The sequence below is a fragment of the Sus scrofa genome, chromosome 6 (genome assembly GCF_054392235.1).
Source record: "Sus scrofa isolate SSC_HxYL_T2T_F1_AM1 chromosome 6, Sscrofa_HxYL_maternal_Yorkshire_Landrace_v2.0, whole genome shotgun sequence".
In the NCBI taxonomy this organism is placed as follows: Eukaryota; Metazoa; Chordata; class Mammalia; order Artiodactyla; family Suidae; genus Sus; species Sus scrofa.
Window position 1 is genome coordinate 58,051,462 of NC_139388.1, and position 13,047 is coordinate 58,064,508.

The 13,047-nt window shown below is 54.9% G+C and overlaps 2 protein-coding genes across 8 annotated transcripts in view; one reads left to right on the plus strand and one right to left on the minus strand.

The window, feature by feature from the left end:
• Positions 1–13,047, plus strand: part of FUT2A (galactoside alpha-(1,2)-fucosyltransferase 2) — a 31,089-nt gene that overhangs the window by 248 nt on the left and 17,794 nt on the right. For 2 of the 5 annotated variants that reach the window (XM_084961774.1, XM_084961768.1), the window contains exon 1: positions 1,001–1,073. The exons of 2 other annotated variants lie outside the window; for them this stretch is intronic. The gene's annotated coding sequence lies outside the window, so the exon portion shown is untranslated. Of the gene's footprint in view, positions 1–1,000; positions 1,074–3,697; positions 3,818–13,047 lie in introns of those variants that run through there. One more of the 5 variants, XM_084961767.1, reaches the window with a different exon arrangement.
• On the minus strand, positions 125–5,923 carry CA11 (carbonic anhydrase 11). Of its 3 annotated transcripts, none has more exons than XM_013998572.3 (9): positions 5,398–5,923; positions 5,233–5,307; positions 4,371–4,513; positions 2,361–2,546; positions 2,040–2,135; positions 1,839–1,911; positions 1,583–1,737; positions 1,161–1,366; positions 125–362 (listed from the first exon to the last, which is right to left on the minus strand). In XM_013998572.3, the coding sequence occupies exons 1-9, from the start codon at positions 5,462–5,464 to the stop codon at positions 179–181; spliced, it is 1,185 nt and encodes a 394-aa protein (XP_013854026.1). In that variant the 5' UTR covers positions 5,465–5,923; the 3' UTR covers positions 125–178.

Here is a 13,047-nt window from a genome sequence, read left to right on the forward strand (position 1 = left end):
GGGGAAGCACATGGCTCTGCGCGTGCTGCCTGACTGGGAGGGTGGGTGAGAGGGTGGGGGGCGCGGGAGAAGAGCCATACAGGAGCCACAAATCCTAATGATTGTTTTGGAAAAAGGAAGCCAAAAACCCGAGTAGTGGGGTTTAGGAAGTGGGAGATTGGTTTCTAGAAGAAGGCTGCTATTCTTTAATATCCAAATGCTTCCCCGCCGCGCCTAGAATCAGACCACTGAGATACAGGAAGTATTCTGTCCCTTTAATAGCTTTGTTTTGGGGGTGACTCCCCTCCCTCTGTGGGGAGGCTTGGGCAAGGCAGGCGCAATCCTCGATGGGGAGTCTCAGCGACCGTGGGGGGCACCATCCACTGTAAGACGAAACCGGTGGGGGGCGTTAGTTTAGGGCCTGATAGGATGCACCGGGTAGGGGGCGTGCAGGGGCGTGCAGGAGGCGGGGTAGCGGTGCTGGGCTGCGCCGGGCCATACCACAGGCAGGCTGCGAAGGGGAAACTGGAATGTACCAGCTTGAGAAGCTAGGGGAAAAGGACAGATTGCGAACTGGCAGTGGGCTGAACCATAGGGAGGCAGCAGGAGGGTGGCACAGGGACGTCCAGTTTCAGCATCAGGCTGAACTACGCGACGGTATTCACGGGGAGGCCTAGGCTATACCATGTTGGGAAGCCAGAGAGGTGGATGTCAGATCACTGGACTGAACCAAGAGGAGGCAGTAGAAGGGGAAGGGGATTGTACCATGTTGTTTTTCAGTGAAGGGGGTGTCAGACTTTGGACCAGCGTAGGGTTGTACCACATGGAAAGAGGGGAAAGGTTTCGGGCGATACCATTTCAGAAAGCCTTAACAAGAGCCACGGTCCAGTAGTTGATCGTACCCCCATGGAAGCAAGGGGGTTCGGGTTATACACCAAGTTGCAAGTCGCAAGCATTGAGGAGGAAAGACAAATCATGGACCAGCAATGGTCTATGACGGAGAGGTGGGCTGTACCACGTTGACACAAATGGAGAAGGGAGAAAGAGCGAGTGAGAGCTCAGGAGGCTGGATCACACAGAAGCAGCAAAGAAGGGTAGGACTGTATCATATTGAGACACCAAGGGGAGACAGACACATAGGCGGGTTAGACCAAGACGAGGGGGTGCATACTGGATCATACCATGCAGGCGGTAGTTGGGGCCTCGGCAGCGCCTCTCGGGGTGCCTGGGGTCCCTGTTGCCCCTCAAGGCCCTGTGGGCCAAGGGCTGCAGGGGCCGGCCGTTCCCACTGAGGCTCTGGAAGATCTGGGACGGAGGATTCTGGCTCAGGAGTCTCAGGGAGTGCATCTGCCAAGGAGGGCGAGGGAGGGTGGGAACCTGGAAGTGACTAATGAATGGCCCTGCTGGCATCACAGAAAACCCCCCCGCTCCTGGGAGCAGGTGGGCGGGGTCTTGCTCAGCCCCACCCCACCCTCCACCAAGGATTGCCAGACCCTCAGTCCCCTCCAGTTCTCTGTCCCCGATGGGAGGTGAAGCGAGGGGACACCCAGGCCAAGGAAGGGGCTGGGGGTGGCAGGGAGGGGGAATGAGCTGACAGGGTCACCTGGAGGGAGGTGATATTGAGGGCCCTGTCAATGAGGATCCAGGTAACAGTCTCCGAGCAGGGTGGGGTGCTGAGAGAGCCCTGATAGGTGATGAAGCCAAAGGATTCGGGGAATAGGAGCTCCAGGCTCAGGTCTTGAAGAAAGTAGGCATCATCTGCAGGAATATGAGGCGGGTGTGAAGAGCGGTGCCCCTGGAGAACGGCCCCTTGTGCACCCCCGCCCGCACCCCCCACCCCCCAGTGCCCAGGGACTTACTCTTGTAGGAGATGCGGGTGATGGTGTCACGGTTAAGGAGGCGGCTGAGGAATGGGTTTGAGTTACCAGCCACCTGTGCGGAGGTAAGAGGTGAAGCGACAGGCACCCAGAATCCCTTCCTCCCCTAGGGACCCCAGCTCCCCTCTTCAGAGACCCCAGGTTCCAGCCCCTCCCTCCCTCCAGAGTCTTGCCTGGGCTCACATTGACAAAGAGACTGAGAATGGCCAGGCCATTGGGGCCCCGGGAGGCGGCACTGAGGTTCCCGTAGAGCTCTTGGTTGAAGTGGATTAGCTGCACCTGGGAGGGGAGCACAGAGAGTGGGGTCCCCCAGCAGAAGGGGAGGAGAGAGCGGGTACAGCTCTGGTCCTTTGGGGTCCCAAGTCTGGTTCAGTATGAGTGCCCGGGGGGTGGGGGGGAATGCTGTGGAGGAGGATGGGGTGAGGCAGGAAGAGGAAGGGGGAGGGGAGAAGAACTGGGTTGACTCAGGGCGAAGGTCGGGGGTCAGAGGTTAGCGGCCACCACCTCAGCAGAGAACCCCTGGTGATTGATCTGGTGTTCCGAGCCAGCTCCGTCACGTGCTCCAAATAGCAGCCGCAGTTCGCTGAGCCGGTGGCTATAAAGGAGGGGCCCCCCTGACACATTGACCACGGGCCGGGGCGCAGGCAGGAAGGAGACGTGTCGACCAGTATTGTACAGGGTGCCCCGGAGCTGTGGGAGAGGTGGAGGTGTCATGGGGCTGCAGAGAGAAGTCCTTTTCCCTACACCTCCTCTCCCCTCTGCCAGCAACCCATTCGTCCTTCAGCATAGTTTGAACACCAGCCACTTTCCAGGCTCGGTGCTGGTCCATGGTAGGTGCCCAATATCAGCGACCTTATTTCATTAACAAATATTTATGGAGCTGCCGTAAGGTACCATGGATGTCAGGAACAGAGCAATGAACAAGAAAACAAAAGTCCTGGGCCTCATGGAACTGTTGCAATGGAGGGAGAGAGACAAAAAATATTGAATCATAGGGAGTTCCCTGGTGGCCTAGCAGGTTAAGCATCTGGGGTTTTCATTGCTATAGTTCTGATTCGATCCCTGGCCTGGGAACTTCCACATGTTGGGGGTATGGCCAAAAAAATACTGAATCATATGCTTAATTAATTACCTCCCCTGCTCCTGCTGGGGAGAGCATTCTAGATTGGGGGGGGTAGGATGTCAGGAAAGACTTCCAAGAGAAAGTGACATTTGAACAGACCTGAAGGATAAGGAGGAGTTCATTGCAAGGAGCAGGGAGAAGGGCATTCCAGAGGAGGGAACAGCAAGTGCAAAGGCCCTGAGGTAGCCTATTTTAGAAGCCAGTGGGAGGTGTTCCCATCATGGCGCAGCAGAAACGAATCCGACTAGGAACCATGAGGTTGCAGGTTCCGTCCCTGGCCTTGCTCAGTGGGTTAAGGATCGGCATTGCCGTGAGCTGTGGTGTAGGTAATGGATGAGGCTTGGATCTGGTGTTGCTGTGGCTGTGCTGTAGGTTGGCAGCTGTAGCTCCGATTAGACCCCTAGCCTGGCAACCTCCATATGCCGCGAGTGCGGCCCCAAAAAGCCAAAAAAAAAAGAAGAAGAAGCCAGTGGGACCAGAGCCCAGTGAGCAAAGGAGAGGGTGGTGATGGGAGCCAGATGGTGCAGGGCCTTGTGGGCAACAATGGGGCACTTTGTATTTTTATTTCAATAATTGAATATATATATAACACATTTGGCACAGTGGGGGGTACACGGTAAATGCTGTATAAGTGTTTGCTGTTACGACTTATCCTAATAGAAGGATTTTGAGCCCGAGAGTGGTATGATCCAGTTTGTGTTTTTAAACATCTCTCTAGCTGTGGGATGGAGAATGGATTGCAGGAGGCAGAGAAGCAGGCCAGCAGGGATTCTATGGCATCAATCCAGGTGCAAGATGATGGCAGTGGAGAGACCAGAAGTGAAATGCTATTTAGCAGGTAGGCTAGAAAGGGCACCGGTAGCAAGTGGGAGTGAGGGAGGAAATGGGAGGGGGAAGAGCTCGGAGACTTGGCTGGGGCCACTGAGTGAAGGGTGGTGCCAGCTCTTATAAGAAACAGTATTGCAGTGGAGGGAAGAGCATGGATTCTGGGACCACACTGCCTAGGTCTGAATCCCAGCCTTGGCACTCTCTAGCTGTGTGACCTCAGGCAAGTGACTTCACCTCTCTGTGCCTCAGTTTCTGCATCCCTAAAATAAGAATAACAATAGCATCTATTTCATGGAGTTGTGAAGATGAGACGATTTATCAGGTTCGAAAACAGTGCCTGGCACGGGAGATGGTCTGTCTTACCATTGCTTCCAAGAGATGGAAAGACTAGGAGGCCATGTTTGGAGAGGGAAGAATCAGGGATCCATTTAAGGGTGGACAGCGCCTCCTCTCTGCTCAGTGTAGGGCTCCTTCCCCCAGGCTAGCCTCCCAGCTCATGCCCCACCCCCGACCCCAACTCAAGCCCAGTGGGGTTTGGTAACCCCTCCCAACAGGCCACTTACCTTCTCTCCCCCAGTGCTGAGTCTCAGTGGGGGCAGAAAGGGGTCGTAAAGGACCCTCTTCAGCTCCACATCCACAGGGCTCTGCCGCTTCCCCACAGCACACAGACTCCAGGCTGCGTTCACCAGGCCCCAGAAGGGAGGCCCTGGGAGCAGAGGTGGGGCAGGGAGGAAAGGGAGTCAGAAGTAGGGACTAGATCTCAGTGCTGGGATCTGCTGGGAAGGCTGTGGTTTCCTGACTTTGAGGGAGGAGGTGGCTGAAATGCAGAGTCCTGGGTCCTAGAAGACTCTTAGAGGAGTTTCCTATACCGCCCCCCTACCCCCAACACCTCCAAGCCTCTCTTTGATCAAACCTATCATCAGTGGTCTTTGGGGAAGAAACTACAACTCCCAGCAGTCTGTGAGGTGGCCAGCCTACCCATCCCCTGCCTGCTTGCCCCAGAGCCCATGGGAGTTGTAGTTCTTCAGTCTCCCTTATCCCACAGCTGGTTGATGAATGTACTGGGGAGAAGGAGTTGCAAGAGAGGGCTGGACCAGGTGGAGAACCGGGCCCCGAACCTCTGGTTCTCAGTACGAGCCAGGACCTACCTGGTCTTTCCCAGCAAGCACACACACACTCTTCCACCCCCACACTCCCTTGCCTTCCACTCACTCCCACTCCCGACTCGAAATGCGCATGTATAATGTCCCATGCTGAGCCACCCGGGGTCAGAGGCTGGGCCTCCGGAGGGAGGAAGGAAGGGGCTAGGACTCCTGGGTCCTGGGGATGGGGGGGGGGCGGGGGGGGGCAGGGGAGGAGCGGACTCCGGGGTCTCAGGAGGAAAGCCTGGCTGCCCAGACGCCTGGGTCCCCGCCCTGGCTGCACCTGGCACGAAGTTTCCCTGGAGATTATCCTTGTAGCTCCACCAGTCCTCTGGGTCAGGTGCGGGTCCGATGTGAGCTGGGGAGACAGCGGCTTGAAACCCTCTCCTGGACACCCCACCCCCACCCCTCCCTGAGGGGCTCCTGCCCCGACCCCCCCAGGCCTTACCTGCCGCCCCCAGTACTGCCCAGAGTACCAGCGCTCGAGGGGCGCTCAGACGAGCTGCACCCCCCATCCCGGGGAAGCCTCGGGGCGACCCCTATCCCAATGCCCTGACCCCCAACCCCCCAGCTCCTTCCCTTCTCTGTGGAACCCCGACCCCCCAAGGACTTGCAGCCTTCCTCTCCTCCACACGGGGAGCCCCAGTTCCCAATTTCTGAGGCAGCCGGGGACTGAGACCCCCCTACCCCACCCACTCCCCTGCTCCTTCTCGGCGTGTCTCCTTCCTCGCCTCTCTCCCCAAGCCCTCGAGTCTCCCTCTGTCTCCCGGTCTTCCTACTCCTCTCCTCTGCCTTCTGCTTTTCCCTCGGGTTACCCCTGGGCTTCTAACCCACACCCCCCTCTTCGCTCTCTTTTCATTAAGCTCTCCCCAGCCTCCTAACTCCATGTCTCCATCCTGCTTCTCTCACCTCCTCCTCCTCCCTCTCTCCCTCCTCTGCTCCTGCCTCTTCCTTCTCCCCTTCTTCTCCTCCTCACTCTCTCCCTCTCGGCCTCCCGCTGCCCCCTCTCTCTCTCCCCCCACCTCCTCCTCTCCTGCCTCTTCTGTTTCTCTGTCTCGCTCTTCTCCCTCCCCCCCTTCTCTCTCTTGCTGTTATTTAATTTTTCTGTTGGGGGGGGCTCTCACAGCAGCGAGCACCCCTCCCTGGGCTGGTGTGTGTGGGTGGTGGTGGAGGGAGTACTCCCAGGGGCAGGATAGAGAGGTTGTTGGGGGGGGGGACTCGTCCCCAGCTCCCAGCCGCGCTGGGGCCACGGGGGCGGGGGTGGCCCGGACACCTGGGGCCCAAGAGCTGGCAGTTTCCATCCTCCGCAGAAGGGGGAAGGGGGGGGCCCTTAAGGTGGAGCTGGGAGAGTCCTCGGGTGTCTCCACGCTCAGGGCCACTGGCCCTGAAGGATCCGGGATCCCCCAGCTCGCAGGGACCCAGGTGCGAGCCTGCACAGCGCCTGCAGCCCCCCGCCGGATGCATCACCCAAGCCTCCACCAGGGGCTCCCTTAACCCGGCTAGGGGATCCCCTGGGAGACCGGAGTGCGGTGTGGGCCGCTGACCAGGAGGGGGAGGCAGAGACTTGGAGAGAGAGTGGGGGAGCGGGAGGAGGCAGGAGGAGGAGCCGGGGAGGCTGAGGCAAGAGAGCAGAGGTGAGGTCAGGGAGCTGCGGAGGCTTGAGGAGGAAGAGGAGCCTGAGATGGGGAGATTTGGCAGGAGACGCAGGGTAGAAAATAAACAGGCAGGGAGGTGGGGGCAGCCGCGGGAGACCAGAGAGAGGGGGAAAGAGAGAGAGAGAAAGAGAGAGAGAGACCTGGGACATACAGTGAATGCAAGAGATGCAGAAACTGATAAGATACACAGAGACAGAGACCCCCAGAATGACAGGGGGGAAAAAAATACAGAATGAGACAGATAACAGGTGGAGGCAGAGAAAGATACAGACACACACACTTAGAGATAGAAGCAGAGAGATGCACACTGCAGGTTAGAGATGGAAGAGCAAGATGCCAGGCCCAAGGTGGGTGGGGAGGGGCAGAAACAGAAAAAGATCTCAAGACAGAGGAGTTCCGGTCATGCCTCAGTGGTTAATGCACCCGACTAGTATCCATGAGGACATGGGTTCAATCCCTGGCCTCGCTCCATGGGTTAAGGATCCAGTGTTGCCTGAGCTGTGGTGTAGGTTGCAGACGCGGCTCGGATCCCGTGTTGCTGTGACTGTGGTGTAGTCCAGTGGCTATATCTCTGATTAGACCCTTCGCCTGGGAACTTCCAAATGCCGCAGGTGTGGCCGCAAAAAGACAAAAAAAAAAAAAAAAAGAAAGAAAGAAAGAAAGAAAGAAAGAAAGAAAGAAAAGAATCCGTCTGCAGGAGTGCCCTTGCGGCTCATCGGGTTAGGGACCCAGCATTGTCACTGGCAGCTCAGGTCACTGTTGTGGTGCAGTTTCAATCCCTGGCCCAAGAACTTTCATATGTTGCAGATGCAGCTAAAAAATAAATAAATAAATAAGGCAGAAGAAGAATCTGACTACAGTGGCTCGAGTCACCTGCTGTGGAGTTTCAGGTTTGATCCTGGCCCAGCACAGTGGGATAAGGATGTGGCATTGTTGCAGTGGAGACATACATAAGTCACAGCTCCAGCTGAGATTTAATCCCTGGCCTGGAAACTTCCATACACTGTGAGTCAGCCATAAAAAAAGAGAGAGCTTGACATAGAAACACTCACCTAGAGCAAGAGGCAGAGAGAGTGAGTTCCTGTTGTGGCTCAGTAGTTAACAAGCCTGACTAGTATCCATGGAGATGCAGGTTCGATCCCTGGTCTCGATTAGTGGGTTAAGGATCCAGCATTGCTGTGAGCAGCTGTGGCGTAGGTCGCAGACGCAGCTCTGATCCCGCATTGCTGTGGCTGTAGCGTAGCTGGGCGGCTACAGCTCCTATTCGACCCCTAGGCTGGGAACCTCCTTTTACCGTGGGTGCGGCCCTAAAAAGACCAAAAAAAAAAAAAAAAAAAAAAAAAAAAAAAAAAAGAGGCAGAGAGAGGAGGAAACAGAGAAAGAAGCTGGCATGTGCCCATAGAGGCACTCATAAAGGAAGAGGTATCAACAGAGACCAACTAATGGACAGAGACAGACCCAGATGGGGGAGAGAGACCCAGAGATAGATCTGCCGACATAAAGGGAGAGACTAAAGCATCAGAAAGCAGAGCCTTCAGAGACAGAGAGGTGGCAGTGCACGTTCAAGCACCCGTGATGGAAGGAGACAGAGACACTCAGGAGACTCAAAACTGGAGCGACACAGGAGTTCCCACTGTGGCGCAGCAGAAAGGAATCCGCCTAGTAACCACAAGGTTGTGGGTTCAATCCCTGGCCTCGCTCAGTGGGTTCAGGATCCAGGTTGGCGTGAGCTGTGGTGTAGGTTGCAGACACGGCTCAGATCTGGTGTGGCTGTGGCTGTGGTATAGGCCGGCAGCTGTAGCTCTGATGCAGCCCGTAGCCTGGGAACCTCCACATGCTGCAGATGTGGCCCTAAAAAGCAAAACAAACAAACAAACAAACAAACAAAAAAAAACAGAAAACACAAGAAAGGTAGTATTCAGGAGTTCCTGTAGTGGTGCAGCGGTTAATGAATCCAATGAGGAACCATGAGGTTGCGGGTTCAATCCCTGGCCTTGTTCAGTGGGTTAAGGATCCAGGCGTTGCCGTGAGCTGTGGTGTAGGTTGCAGACACGGCTCGGATCCCGCATTGCTGTGACTCTGGTGTAGGCTGGCGGCTCCGATTCTACCCCTAGCCTGGGAACCTCCATATGCCACGGGAAGCAGCCCTAGAAAAGGCAAAAAGACAAAAAAAAAAAAAAAAGAAAAGAAAAGAAAAAAGAAAAAAGAAAGGTATGTATTCATTACCCATTGTCACAAAACAAATTACCCTAAAACTTAGTGGTTTCAAACAACACTTATCGTCTCACAGTTTCTGAGGGGTAAGTCTTTTGGAGCTGTTTAGGTGGTCGGCTCTGGCTCAGATTATAACAGAAAACTCAGAGTCTCTCATGTGGGTGCAGTAAGCTATTGGTCAGGGCTGCAGTCATCTGAAGGCTTGACTGAGGCTGGAACACTGCTTCCAAGCTCACCTGCATGGCACTTGGCCAGAGGCCTCAGCTCTTACTGGCTGAGCCTCTCCATACGACAGCTTGGGTGTCCTCACAGCATGGCTGCTGGCTTCCCTCTCAGAGCAAGTGACTGGGGGGTCCGGAGGGGGAGAGGAAATTAGGAGACTCAGTCTGTGTCTTTGTTTTGTTTTAGCGTTTGGGGGGGGAGCTTTTTTTAGGGCTGCACCTTCGGCATATGGAAATTCCCAGGCTAGGGGTCGAATCAGAGCTGCAGCTGCCAGCCTACGCCACAGCCACAGCCAGCAACACGGGATCAAAGCTGCATCTGTGACCTATACCGCATCTTGCGGCAACACTGGGATCCTTAACCCACTGAGCGAGGCCAGGGATCAAACTGCATCTTCATGGATACTAGTCGGGTTCCTAACCCGCTGAGCCACAGCAGGAGCTCCAAGAACAGTGTCTTTTTCTATCTAATCTCTAAAGTCACACACCATCACTTCCACTTTATTCTGTTCATTGGAGGTGAGTTGCTAAGTCTAGCCCACACTCAAAGGGAAAGACATTAGGCTCCTCCTCTTGAACAGAAGAGAATCAAAGCATAGGGCTGTTTTTTTTGTTCTTTGTTTTTTTGTTTTTTTGGGTTTTTTTGGGGGGGCATATGGAGTTCCTGGGCCAGGAATCAGATCTGAGCCAAAGTTGTGACTTAATCTACAACTGCCTCAATGCCAGATCCTTAACCCACTGTGCCCAGCCGGATCAAACCTGCATCTCAGCGCTTCCAAGACACCACTGATCCTATTGTGCCACAGCGGGAACTCCAATGTGGACGTACTATTTTTGGTTGTGCCCACGGCATTTGGAATGTCCCATGCCAGAGATTGAACCCATACCACAGCAGTGACAATGCCCGATCTTTAACCCACTAGGGCCCCCATGGGACTCCGAGTGGTATTTTTTTGTTTTTTCCTTTTTAGGGCTGCACCTGCAGCATATGGAAGTTCCCAGACTCAGGGTCGAATCTGAGCTGCAGCTGCCAGTCTGAGCCACAGCCACGGCAATGCCAGATCTGAGCAGAGTCAGAGCCTATGCCTCAGCTTGTGACAATGCCGAGGCTAGGGATCTTCGAACCCAAATCCTTATGGATACTAGTCGGGTTCTTAACCCACTGAGCCACAGTGGTAATTTTTTACAGCAGCTGCCGCAGGGGTGGGGGGAGATGATGAAAAAAACATGGAACTCTCCAGAGGGAGAGCCGGTGAAGGAGCCAGAGATCCACAGAGGGAGAGAAGCCAGACCAACACTGCAGGCAGAGTGGGCTCTCCCTACGCTTTGGCTCTCCTTGTTCCGGAATCCCACCCTCACCTTTAGGCTGGGTTTGTGCCTGCTGTGGACCTTCCCAATGCCTGTGCCACCTCCAGTAGAGCACAGATCTCCTTAGGAGAAGGACTATGTCCCTGTGTGCCCTCCCTCAAGGGCCCAGGCCTGACCCACCTCTGGGTCCCCAGCATCACCCTGCGTAAAGGACATGGGTGGTCCTCAGGAGAGAAATCGGTCATGCTTGAATGAGCCGATGCTCCTGATGTCTCTCCCTAGATATTCCAGCCCCTCCTGTCTGCCTGGGAGATACTTGGATTTCCTTCAAGGCCCAGGGTGGGCCTCACCTCCTCCAGGAAGTCTTCCCTGACCTCCCAGGCTGGGCCCCTGCTGCCTCCACGATACACATCACAGCAATGTGACTCTTCCCTCCCCTACCCCACCGTCCCAGACTGGGAGCACCCCCCCAACTGCCGGGCACGTCCAGGGAGTGACTGAGGTCTTGGACCCAGCATTTCCCAGGGGGAACTCAGGAGACAGGCTGTGTGAAAGCTTAAGTGGGGCAACTCCCTGGTGGTCCCTGGGCATTCAGTGCTTTCACCGCCATGGCCCAGGTTCAGGGTTCAATCCTGAATGCGATTGTATTCATTCACGTAAGAAACAAAGAATAGGTGAATGAATGAAGTCACATTCAGAAATGGGTATGAAAAAGGTTTTCTTTGCTTTGCTTTTTAGGGTTGCACCTGCAGCATATGAAGATTCCCAGGCCGGGGGGCGAATCAGAGCTGCAGCTACCAGTCTGTGCCACAGGCGTAGCAACGCAGGATCCGAACTGTGTCTGCACTCTACACCACAGCTCATGGCAACCGTGGATCCTTAACCCACTGAGCAAGGCCAGGGATCGAACCCACGTCCTCATGGATATTAATCGGGTTTGTTACTGCTGCACCACCACGGGACCTCCCTAACTGGGCCTTTCTTTTTTTTTTTTTAATGCTGCAGAAGTTCCCTGGCCAGGGATTGAACCCGCATTGCAGCAGTGACAACACCAGATCCTTAACTGCTAGGCCCCAGGGAACTCCTAACTGGGTGGCAACGCCATACCCTTAACACACGGGGCCAGGTCAGGGACTGAACCTGCCTCCTCCCAGAGACAACATCAAGTCCTTAAACCGCGGAGCCACAAGGGAACTTCCTAACTGGGCCTTTCTTTCTGCCTCCTCTGCTGGGCAAATTCCTAGTCCTTATGCACATCAGGAGCCTGCTTTTCCAGGAAGCCGTTGGCGACGCTGAGTTGGGCAGGGGCCTCTCACGAGTTCTGGAAGCCACCTGTGCTGGCTGCATTATAGCACGAAGACAGCCTGGGCTCGATGCCCACGGGCGGGAGGGAATGGCCAGGCCGGAGGTGGGTCCCAGATGTGGATTTCATGCCTATTCGTCACGGGCGCTGGGAACAAAGTTTGGGTCATAAGGAACATATGGGGCTTGCCCTCCTCCTCACTTTCATCTCCCACCTCCCCTCCCCCGGGGGGGGGAGGCAGCCGGGCCAGGACTCTCCAGGTCTGGGTGGTTCCCACAGCCCCGCTTGGCTGCCTCACCCCTCCCTCCCTGCTCTCAACTCCCACTCCCCCAGGGAGCCCAGCCACATCCTCCAGGTCTGTGTTGTCGCCACCTTCTCGGTTTGCCTCTCCTGGGGGATATGTGGCCGCCAGGCATTTAAATAATAAAACAGACCCCAAGGGCTCTTACTCTATGCCAGGCACTGTCCTGAGCCCATTACATACACGAACTAATTCATCTCATCCTCCTAATATGCCCTGTGGGTTACTTCCTCTTATCATGTCACTATCTCCATTTTACAGATGGGAAAACAGGGACAGAGAGGAATTTGAACTCAGGAGGTCTGGCTTCATGAAACTGACCCCTAGAGTGGCGCCATCTGATAGAAGTTTCTGCGATGATGGATATGTTCTGCCTGATACACTAACCACCCATGTGGCTACTGGTTGGATAAGCTCAGCTGGGGAGAACTAAGTTTGAATGCCAGCTACCTGCTGTGTGACGGTTGCTAAGTCTCTCACCTCTGTTAGTTCCTTTATGGAAGAAGTGGTTAAAAAGATTCCAACCAAACCCAAGCATGTGTCGGTTTGAATCCCTACCCCCATATCAAGGTGAAGTCCTCTTAGGAACCTCAATTTCTTCATCTGTATAATGGATATAATGATAGCCCACTTGTTCAGCATTTTTACTTTTTACTTTTTTTTGTTTGTCTTTGTCCTTTTAGGGCCGCACCCACGGCATGTGGAGGTTCCCAGGCTAGGGGTCGAATCGGAGCTACAGGTGCCGGCCTACGCCACAGCCACAGCAACACCAGATCTGAGCTGCACCTTCAACCTACACTACAGCTCAGGGCAACACCCGGATCCTTAACCCACTGAGCGAGGCCAGGGATCGAACCCGAAACTTCATGGTTCCTAGTCGGACTCGTTGCCACTGCACCACAACAGGAACTCCTCATACACCTGTCTAAATGCAGGGGAAACAAAAATCTCTGCTTCCACGGAGCTCACATTCCAGTGGAAGAGACAGACATAGTAAACAAATAGATGAATATTTAATATATCAGGTGCTAAAAAGCTATGTGCCAAAAAGGCAGGGAGTTCCTGTTGTGGTGCAGCAGAAATTAATCTGACTAGC